At 43.9% G+C, this 11,421-nt stretch overlaps 1 protein-coding gene across 5 annotated transcripts in view; it reads left to right on the top strand.

Moving 5' to 3' along the window:
• Window positions 1-6,147: 6,147 nt before the first annotated feature.
• Window positions 6,148-11,421, top strand: part of lef1 (lymphoid enhancer-binding factor 1) — a 32,092-nt gene continuing 26,818 nt past the window's right edge. The window contains exons 1-4 of one of the 5 annotated variants that reach the window (XM_072707662.1): window positions 6,148-6,220; window positions 6,334-7,578; window positions 9,139-9,205; window positions 10,870-11,000. In XM_072707662.1, coding sequence (XP_072563763.1) covers window positions 7,381-7,578; window positions 9,139-9,205; window positions 10,870-11,000 — 396 coding nt within the window. In that variant the 5' untranslated portion in view covers window positions 6,148-6,220; window positions 6,334-7,380. Of the gene's footprint in view, window positions 6,221-6,267; window positions 7,579-9,138; window positions 9,206-10,869; window positions 11,001-11,421 lie in introns of those variants that run through there. The other 4 variants (XM_072707665.1, XM_072707663.1, XM_072707664.1 and 1 more) reach the window with 4 other exon arrangements.

Genomic DNA, 11,421 nt, shown 5'->3' with positions numbered 1-11,421 from the left:
TCTAATGTTTTTGTATCTATCAAAGGGGAGAAATAACGGCGTGCCCCGGACCTCCCCTGTCTCAGTTTTATGCTTGATAAATGGACCCCTTTTAGAAGTTTAATTGCAAACTGTTTAAATCTTAATGTGATGTTTGTTTCCTGTCCTTTTTTGTCTATGGCTTGAAGCGCGCGGCTGTAATTATTTCACGTCGCGAGAGATGTCATAATTGCAGCAGGTGGAAACCCTGCACACTGCAGGCTCCGGCGCCCGGACCGCTTGTATCGGTGCCGAAAACAGCATGCAGTATCCGGGGCGCCTAGCAAAGGGCTCGCCTGTCACAGCGCACTGTTTCCCCCTTGCACTCTTTACGCATTTAAATGCCCGCGGCGCCGCTGGCAGCCCTATCACATAGTACAACTTCTGATTACTGGACTAGTAAGTGACTGCTCTCCCCGTGATTTTCACTGCATCTGTAATAACTCTGGTAAAATCTTCTTTAGAAATAATCAAAAGTTTGGTCAATACCATCGGTTATAAATACATGGCTCATCATTATTTTGCACTCTGTATTATCATTATAAATAGATCTTATATCCACGCGAAATTAGGCATGTTAATATCATTTAGCGGCCATGTCAGTTTGCGTCTTTTGCCGCCGATATTTCTCTATGCCTGTGCAAGTCAGTTGAAGATATATAAGGCCTGTTTCCCAACATGTACATGTTTCAATAGACGTGTATTTTTATATATTGTTGGGCATGTTGATAATTTAAGCCAGAAATTCGCAGATGGTGGTTTGTTTCGTTAATAAGACTTATCAGGGAAAATTGGGGAAACTCGGGAAATTAGAACTAGAGAAAATGAGAAATCGTTTAATTTGAAATCCAAGCGGACTTTTATGGCCGAAAAGTCCTACCGTCCCCATGATGACCATACAGGACACATCTTTAACTTTTAGCTTAATAATCTACAGTGGCAAAGGAATTATTGTGGACTTGAATTACTGCAGTGAAAGAAATCATCATCTTCAACTGCAGGCGAATTTTCAGGCTGGAAATGGAAGCTGTACAGAATCCGCGGCCTGGTTGCATCACCATAGATCACACTGCAATGACGAAGAAAACGAGCAGTCTCTTAACTTATCTTTTATTATTCGGCCTTTTCAAAATTGAAAACAATACTGAGATTGTAACTCTTTGGTCGTGAAAACACGACGCTTCAAAGAAAACGCGCTCGGATAAATAAGACAAATTGGTCAAATTTGTTTAACGTGTTTCAAATTTGATATTAAACAACTGGCTAAATTGTTGATCTTAATTCGACCCGTTTGGACGGAGTGTGGATGAGACTGACCTTCTGAAAACTGCATCAGTGGCTTATTAGCAAATTGATCTCGGATTTTCCTTACCACGAAAAACAACTTCTGCCCGACCTGAACGTCCTCAACTCATATAACCTGAAAACGTTTAAATGTAACGCTATACAGCTGGATGTTCATCGCATGTAATAATTATAACGCCGGAACCGTATAATACATAACGCTATTCAGCACAGAAAACAGCAAGTAAAATGGAATCTTTTCGGATGCATTTTTTTTAATTCGTTCTTTACTATTATTGTTAAAAACCAGAATTGTTTCTGTTGTGATTTTAAAAAACCTCAAACGGCTTTTCTCCTCTTCTTGAGAGGGGTCCTTTTGTTTCTAGACCATTCGTAGTATAAGAGGATCGTCCGTACTTAGAGCTTTTATCCCTATTCCTTGTTTCTTTAGCCTGTCTTTTACTAATTATTGCAATGATATTGGTGTCCTCCCTGAGGGGCCGTGGTCTGGTGGTGATACAAAAAGGCCCACGTGCTTCTAATGTCTGAACGGTGTTTCTAATACTTTGTATCACCAAATCTGCAGTTTTCCCACAGTTTTTTAATGTAGCATTTTATTTGGTTCGCATGTGCCAGGCTCGGTGCTTAACTCGACCCAGTTCCCAGATGGTCCTGGAAATTATGGTTTTCGTTTATTAACGCCTTTATCGATTGGTCAGATTCATTTATTAGCTACAAATGTAGCCTATTTAAAGGCACTGTAGAAACATGGAATTGCAATCAAGCTTATAAAATTGAAAAAAAAAAAAAAAAACTTTAGAGGCGAAAAAAATTACATCTTTGTGGAAACCGAACCTGAGTCAATGAAGGAGGGATCGTATTTCAACCAGAGGTGCATTGACTTTTTTTTTGTAATGTATTGTGATGTAGTTTTCCGCTTTTGACTGGATAGCCCTCCTTACGGGCATGTCTGAATTGATTGATCAAGCTATGATGCATTAGAATCGTTACTAGTTGGAAACCGTCGTGGTCAACGTTCACCCACAATCTCTTCCGATGTAATGCACTTCACACCCTGTTGTTGGGGGGTGGGGGCGGAAGGCTGACTGGAGTATTTCATACGTTGCTACAGGACACAAATTATGCACAGCGGTTCGTAAATTATTGAACATTACAGTACTCTGATACTGAAGCAACCTTCTCCGCGCAAAAGAAAACCATACTGTGGTCTTGTTGGCCATCGCAAAAGGTAGAATAAACGGCTTAGAGCAGTTGGGGTAGAAGTGCACCCCGATCGGGGATGAGGACAAAGCTGCTTAACTACTGGCTTATCTATGTTTCACGTCTTTATTGTAGACCCACTGAACAAACCCACCAACCATCGCATGCGTGAGACATGCAGCGCGAGCCCGCACGACACTTCCATCCTCGGGCAACTGGCACCAGGGCGCACGTGTACGCTTAGCTTATTGTGAATGTCGGCCGGGGGCGGGGAGGAGATGCAGTGGTGATTAGATCCGGCGGGCAGGGGTCCATTCAGTGCCCTCAGAAGACGCGGTTTCATTTGACAACTGCGGTGTCGGTACCAGCAGGCAACATATGCCAATCAGGTGTGTCGCTCCCTCTGGCTAAAAGAAAACCCCTCAGAAGTTCCTGCGAGCCTCGCCTCCCCATGAAATCGTCCATCCGGGTATGACAGATAAAAATCATAAGTCAACAAGCGTGTAGAGTAAGAGCAGGGCGTTTTATGCATGTTGAATTGTTTTAACGCAGCTGTGCAAATGCGTTGTTGTCCATACAAGTCCTCGTTACACTAAGTTCGAAAACGCATTTATTTCTGTCCTATACCTTAGCCACAAAGAAGGCGCCCCAAACTCCAGAGAAATAAATCATATTCCGGAGAGCTGGTAGAGTGGGTAGGCTGAACCAAATATTCTGAAAGGGTGTCCGGCACATTCGTTATACAAGCATATCCCTTTACATAAGCTACGAAAAAAGGTTTCTACACATCTCGTGGTGGGTAACGAATTCACCAAATAGTGGAAAAATTACACCTCCGTTCCAACAAAAGCTCTGGAACCGAATGTTAAAAGGTGGACTGGAGAGTTGTATGGGACATTGGTCAGATCTCAACTCTGGGGCTCCAAGGTCAAGATTTGACAGTTGGCGCAATTGTTACTCATGCTTGCCTTGCAGGCCTATATAATGTGAAATCTCCTTCATCATTCATCTTCTCGATTGATGAGTCTGCACACGATGGGTAGGGAAGGTATAGGCCTATATATTTACCGGAGCCAAAAACTATGGCAAAGGATCTGTTAATTACAGCACCAGCCATTTTTTATAATTTACGTTTACAGATAAGCAGACCATCTTCAAATATGTTTTGGACATCGGAGTCTGTCTGAAATCCAATGTGTATTTGTTTGTGCTATTCCCGATCTTCTATAGGCCTATACTAAAGAATACCGAGACAGCAACACGATTTTGAATTTTCAAACTATTAAAGTGAGACTGCTGCCCCAGGATTTTATGTTTTATTTATATGCTCAGAAAATAAATCCAATGTGGACGTTTGGACACTTTGAAATGTATAAGTAGGAAAGGTGGGTTAACGGTCGCTTCGTTGCTTTTAAATTGCACAATAGGTCATTCTAACCGGAAAGAAAATCATAAATTAATGTGTACACAGTTTTTTTCCCCAAGATTCAGTGTATGTGTAGGCCTAAGTCAATCTTGGAGCAATAAAAATCTGTTAATAAAAATAATGAGGCATCCGCCATAATTTTCTAATAAGAGTGTGTTTACATTGCGATGTTCGTCGGAAAACTGGAACGGCCATAATGGCAGAAAGTCCGAAAATGTTGTTTTGAAATGAAACGGTACAACAAAACCGGTTTCCCGTAAGGAGGTGGTTCCCGGCCACTCATTTGTGCCCCGAGTTCTCATTTGAAGCGCGGCTCTCCGCTCCACCTTGGACTTCAGCCAGTCGTGGTTCTATTTTTTTTTCCAATCCACACTCGGATCCAAATCCAAGGCTTTGATCTTTTCGCTGTCTCCTTACCCGGAAGAGAACCCTTGCCTTCTCTCTCAGCTGGGATGAGTGCACACGTGGAAATGTTGGCTCGTCTCCAGGTCCCTACCAAATTTAGTCATACAAAGGGAAAGGAGACGGAGGGAGGGGGGGGGAAACCGGGGATGAAAGACCGAGCCGCCGCGAGATCAAAGGCGACCGCGACTCCGCCTGCTAACCCCACCTCCAAGCTTTATAAAGATCTGCCTGCTACTCTAAAGTTATTCTCACGCAATCTTTCCACAGCTAGCCGCTGAAGCGGTCCCCCTCACGGTTTTAATTTTTTTTTGTCTGTCTCCAAATATGTCCGACAACGGAGAACCCCCTCAGCCATTATTTATTTACCTTTTCATAAACCCGGAACAAATGTTATTCTGAACAAACATTACAGAATACGCTGTTACAGCAGTACGACGGCTTGCTCCGATTTTAAATTACTTTGCTTTCCACTGTTGAGTGTTTCCTTCGTATTTGTTACATCATCCTTATTTTAATAATTTGGGAATTGTGTTTGTGCGTTTAAGATATTTATTATTTATTTTAAAATGCATTTTAATCCATCCAATAATTCCTTACCGTTTTACCAAAAATATATAATACATACTGTTAATCGGAAAACATTTCAATGCGGTGCAATAAACATTTTCGAGAAGGTCACGTTCACAGTGTAAATAAAGCTTCATGCAATGTTTGGCAAATACCATAAACAGCACCGTTTTCCCCATGACGATCCATGGAATATACTTTTAATTGTATTCATTTTTATTGAATACCCGTGGAAATCGTATGTAGAAAGTGCCGCCAGTTTTTCCCCTAGCCCGGTAGGTAGTTCCGCATTAAGTCAAAATTCTCAATTCAAAGGACGTCGACACGCACTGAAAAACTTTCCTGAGGAACAGGTGAAGGACCAGGAGACACTACGGAGGAAAAAGGAGCTCCCCTTTAAGCAGACGTTTCTACTGGAATTCGTAGCAAAAACGAGATTTTAAAGGCTTTGGTTCCTTTTTGAGATGTTTAGATTAACAGCAAAATTAATACACGTTGGTTGAAGCACGTAAAGATCAAATCAATCACAGTTTCATAATTTCACCAATAATAACCGGGACTATGGCACCGTGTTGATATTTGCACTAAACTCAAACAGTTTCGATAAGAAATGTTTACAAGATTTTAGATGTATTTAAAATGAAAAAAATAAAACAACAACACCGTATTGTTTACATAAATCCCCCTGTTTTCCCTCGACAATACGCTGTCTGAAACATGTATTAATGAAATATCTAATAGCTAATCGCAATTACAGTTTTAAAAATGTCTTGGAATTGTCTAGATAAATATCTCTTCCACTGAATTGCAAGTTAACGGCTTAAACAAGCAACAACAATAAAGAAGTCCTACTTGTGTAGATTTAATAATACGTAGCAAATTTTTCTGGGAATATTTTATTATAGTAGGTAATACAGCATTCTCATTTTTCACAGAAGATGACTACTGAGCACAAAGGATTTATTAAACAATAATCCAAATATGATTAAACAAAAATTGTGTTCTGAATTAGTATTGTGTGTAAGGATTAATAAACCACAAAGTGAATAGGTTTAAATGTATTTTTAAATAATTCACTGTTTTAGAAATATGATACGTTTAAGCATCTCTTAAGCAAGCTCTATGACTTTAGGGCATATAAAATACTCTGATTCGCGTCAATACTTTGCTTACGAATTGCTAAGATTTTGTGGTGGGGGGAGCGAAATTAACACAGTTCACACGACGCCGGATAAATTATCAAGTGTTGTGTGTTCAGACCATCCGATTCCCACGGTGCCTCGAGTTGCAAAACGCCAGGTAACCACCCGTGATAAATGGGAATCAGTCCGTGCGCATCTACTTATTTCTTGCCCTAAGTCCGCCTGAGCATCCTAACTTAATATAGTTTTTTTTTTCTTTTCACATCCCAGTCGTAAGTATTTCTACAGCCCGGTGTCGGCTTCATATACATCGCCGCCCCCGCCCCGTGCTTCCCCCAGCAGTCTACCCATTTGCGGCGTATAAATCTCTCTCTCCCGGCGCTTCAAGGAGCGTCAATCGGTGCGGTGTCAATCACGACGGCGGCTTGTCTTTCATCTGCGCCCTCGCAGCTACGGCAGAACGGAGCATCGTGGAGGAGAAGGAGAAAAAAAGAGGAGGAGGGAAAGGAGGGGGAAGGAGAGCTACATTACAAACACGCTCGCAGAGACGCCACATTACTCACGGAGCGGAGCCCCAGCCTGGACCCGCTTTACGACGCGTCGGAAACGCAATCTTCAAGTTTTCTTTTCGTTCCCGTCTGATCTTAACACTTCTCAGATTATATAAAGTTTTTTTTTCTCTCAGATCAAGGATGTATTTAAAGTTGAAGAACAGAAGCAGATGCTCGCCACGCCGCAAATAAGCCGGGGAAAGCGGACTAAAAGATTTATTTAATGTGAATTTACGAGTTAACACGCGTTGGGCAGGTCGCAATTAAATCTTTCCTGTTTATTTTTCTCCACCGGGAAGACGTTACGCAGTGTGGACACTAAACGGGGAAATATATGAAGATCCACTCACTTTTATACGCCTTTTTTGTTTATTTATTTTCCACGAAGTTCTTACCGGGAGAAAAGCAGCGTGGTTTCCTTCAATTTCTGGCTATTTGAGCAGTTGTGATGTGGTTAACTTTTGATATCTGAGAAACAACCTGAAGAATGAGCGTGTACTAAAGTACCAGAAAGATAACATCATCAGATGTGTTGGGCTTCCTGTGTTTTTGAGCAGTACCGAGAATCCATAATATTTTTTACAAAGCCAAAACATACAGGTATCCTGTTGCTGTAGTCAAAACAGGCAGCCGGGGAGTTCGTGCTGCCGGGGGCTGACTCACGCTGCAAGATACCGGTTTGGGTTCGGGACATCGCGACGCTTTAATCCCGCTCTCCCCCCGCGAAGGGTGCCTTACCGGGCGCACTGACTTCATCTGCGCCGAGATGCCACAGCTGGCTGGCGGCGGAGATCCCGAGCTCTGCGCCACGGACGAGATGATCCCGTTCAAGGACGAGGGAGACCCGCAGAAAGAGCAGATCTTCGCCGAAATAAGTCACTCGGAGGAGGAGGGCGACCTAGCGGATATCAAGTCCTCGTTAGTAAACGAGTCCGAGACTAGCCCGAACAGCAACAGTCACGACGTAAGTATTTTAATGCCATGTGTCGCTTGGTAAAAACTTTTTTTTTTGCTTTAATATTTAGAGGCTTATTAATGGGGAAAACAGCACAAATTACTTCGATTGCAATAGGCTATTTCCAGGTGCGTTTTACTCGTTTATTTGGATGCACCATCTGACCTAGACATTACTTAGAAAAATAAATACATTGATTCACGTTTTCGGGGTTTTTTTTGCCGCATGACTGGTTTATGCATAGATTTTAATGTACCAAGAAGGTGTTTTTCGCCCTATTGACAAAGTACAACGTGAATCCTATATTTCCGTTGTAACTTAATTTAAAATGTAATTATCGCACTTAAACACTGGAACACTGATTACCGTGAAAGGCTGAAAATATGTTGGTTTCTTTGCCCCGACGACTTAAGTACACGGCCGCTATTCCCCAGGACGATTGGGTAGTTAAAACAATATGACGCTTCCGCACAGCTATTTAAAACTTCAAATATATTTGTGCAATGAAATTAAGAAAATACATTGTGCATTTTACGCAGGCCTACATTTTTCCGAATAAATTGCACTATCCCACTTACCGGGTATGTGTTAACGAGTTAATATTAATTTCCATATAATATGCTCGATGTTTTTTTTCATCAAGAAAAAAGATGCAATACAAAAAACATTGTGGAAAAAAATGTTGATTTATATATATATATATAACGCCGGCTGTACATACCGTGCCTGGGTCCCCTCACCTTTCCAGTGTAACCACTCCGATTTTTTGTTTTATTACCAGAAAATAAAAATCTGGCATTAATTCCACGGCCTCTTTTAAATAATTCTCCATTTTATTTTAATGCAGTTCTTAATCCACAATCTATCTTTGCTTTACATTTCCCTGCGATGTTGTTAAGTTTTTCCTCTATTGCAGTGTAAACAGCCAAAAAAAAAAAAAAACACTCAGTGAAACACCTTGCCTGGCCTGTTTACCCCCGTCGGCCGGAGCCGCGGCTCCACGCAGAAGACACAGTTGTCAGCGCGGATTGTTATTAAGTGCCCGTAATGGAATTTGTCACATTTCGGCTTGAGTGTTAAAATACGATGGGCACCGAATTTTAATTACGGATCAGCCGAAGTCGCTTTTTTTTCGGATGGCGGGCCCCCGGGGGGGAGTGAACTCCTAACGCAGGTCGTCTTGTAAATTCCCGTTGAGAAATGTATGATCCCCCCCCCCCCCCCCCCACCAAAACACACACACACACACACACACACACACACACACACTCTCTCACTCACTCACTTTCTCCATTGCCATCCCTCCACCACTAAACAGACAGACAGCGCATTATAATAATTAAGCCCGTAAATCTTTGACGGCAAGATAAATAAAATCAAGGAAGTTAATTTGTTTGTAGCACATGGACAGTGTTTTTGTTTAGCTTGTGTCGTTTTGCTTCCCTCCTGTTTTGTTTTCCCTGACACAGAATGCGGGGACCCTGCAGGTATGATGGTTTGGCTAAATAATCCCTTCGTGTCTTGCTCTTGTTCGCTGAGATGTCTGGTTTCTCTGTGTCTCCTGTGCAGCTGGCCCGGCAGTCCCAGATGCCCCCGGGGGCATACCATGAAAAACACAGGGAGCACCCTGACGACGGTGAGTCCCCGGCACCTCGGCTGTGACCCGCACACACACACACACACACACACACCCCGCCACGGCGTTGGGCGTGTACCTGCTGCTGCTTGCCAGGGCTGCTCTCGATCTGGAGACATCGAGCCCGGCGCCGTTGGTCCTCAGTTTGCCGTGTCGCTAGTCTGCAAGGTGATGCTGTCCCAAGTGAGGAGATCTGGGAGGCCGTGAGTCTGATCTGCTTCAGGGATAGCAGGAAGCATGGGGTGGGGTTCACAATTTTCTACCCCCCCCCCCTCCACTCAGGTGGTTTAAACCACATAGCATCTAAGTCAGGGCTCGCTGTCACCTGATTGGCTCATGGGCACGGGTGCTGCTCGCTAATCAGGGTGTTTTTTGCCCCGTTCACGTCGCCCGGGGTCCCTGTCTGTCCTGACCGTCTTTCCATAGCCAAGAGCTTTAAAGTCATTTAAATGAGGGGCTTAAACTTTCTTTTCTTCATTCTGCTCTCTGTCGCAAATGCTGGTGTTTCTCATTCTGTGAATTTACATTTTTTAAAGCTTTTAAAAACTGGGTCGCCTCAAAGTGACGGTTTTTCTCGTCTTTTGAGAGCTCAGTTTCCATACCTGGATGTGGCGCCTGGTGTCTGGTGGTAACTATGAATGTTTATCAGCTAACTAGTGGGTTACTAGCTTTTAATTGTGCCGTCTCAATAATCCAAGTCATGTCTTTGGCTTGATTTATTCCACGTTCATGTTTGCCTTCAATACATCCTCGATATTTAAAAAATTTTTTAGGTTGAAGGAATAAGGTTAGGTTCCGTCTCGCAGTGACGGGGTCTGGGGTCAGTCTGACGTCAAACTCGACAGGGGTGTTAAACTCACCTACGTATTCGTGGGTCATGGGGGACAAAATTGCCCACGTCTCCACGAAGTACCCCCCCCCCAAAAAAAAAAAAAAAAAACCGGCTGCTGTTGTCACTAATGGCACGTTGCCACTCAGCGGAGTGCGTTTGATCCCTTTGTCGTCCCCGAATGGGGGCGTGGAAGTGGGTCGGGATAGGCGGGGATGGGGAGCGTGTCCGCCTTTTGTTCTGCCCCCCTTCGCCCCCCACCAGTGAAAGGGGCACCCTTAAACTTAACGGCCCCCTTGTAACAACACTCACGAAACTGCCATCAACCACCCCCCCCCCCCTCCCCAACCAACCACAGCACTGTGGTGTCAGTCTTTCCATGGATTGGAGGGGTGCAGGCCTCATTTGGGTCAGAGGTTGTAACAAGCCGTGGGGGGGGGGGGCACTGTTTTGGCACTATCTGTCCGTTTTCCTTAATTGCTCCTAATTGGCACAGGGGGGCTCTTTGTCCCCTGTAATAATATAGCTGGTTGCTCTGAAAGGCAGATGAAGATGGAGGTAAGGAACAGTTTAGGAAATAATGAGCCAGAGAGTCGCTGCTGAGAATTTTGCCTGCTACCTGTTTCTTGTGATATTTCTGTCAGTCTTCATCTTCACATAGACTGAATACACTGGAGGTGATTTCTCTTCACCTGTGCTTCTGTTTTTGGGAGTTATATCAGAGAGGTGCGGCAGTGCGATTAACGCATCCAAAGTCTGATCAACGTTGTAATCTCTGCGACCCAAGGTCCTGAGAGGTGCCTAAATCTTATTCATCTTTCCCATAACTCTCCAGGGAAGCACCAGCAGGACCTCTACGGCAAGGGCCACCCCTACTCGGGCTATCCGGGCTATGTCATGATGTCCAACGTGAGCGGCGACTCCTTCATGAGCAACGGTTCGCTGTCTCCGCCCATGGCCCGGACGGTGAGTCCTGCCCTCCTTTCCAGAATGTTCCACGGTTCCTGTAGTCGTTCTCCCTCGTCTTTAGTGATCGAGTCCCAGCTCTCTAGCCTCACATACCCCGAGCGTCTGCGGATGACTGATGATAAATACTGCATTAAAAACCCTTTAATTGATATTGCTAGTAATTAATGAAATATCAACAATTTGCACTAATAGACTCTTCAGAAAAATCACTGACGCTGGTTTGCGGTAACAATTGTCATAATCTGTCTGCACATCATCTCGGCGGCTTGCGAGAGAGACTGGTCAGCACACACGTGCCACACTGAGTATTACTGGTTTCCAGTATGATCCAGGACCCCCGCTGGCTCTCCCCTCCTGAGCTGTGCCTGTCTAGCCAGCGGGGGGCTCCAGCACCTGCCCCTCACTAATCCCACTTCGT

Source organism: Paramormyrops kingsleyae, chromosome 25, assembly GCF_048594095.1.
Source record: "Paramormyrops kingsleyae isolate MSU_618 chromosome 25, PKINGS_0.4, whole genome shotgun sequence".
Lineage (NCBI taxonomy): Eukaryota > Metazoa > Chordata > Actinopteri > Osteoglossiformes > Mormyridae > Paramormyrops > Paramormyrops kingsleyae.
The sequence above is the reverse complement of the archived record's forward strand: the minus strand, read 5'-3'. Positions and strand labels throughout refer to the sequence as shown.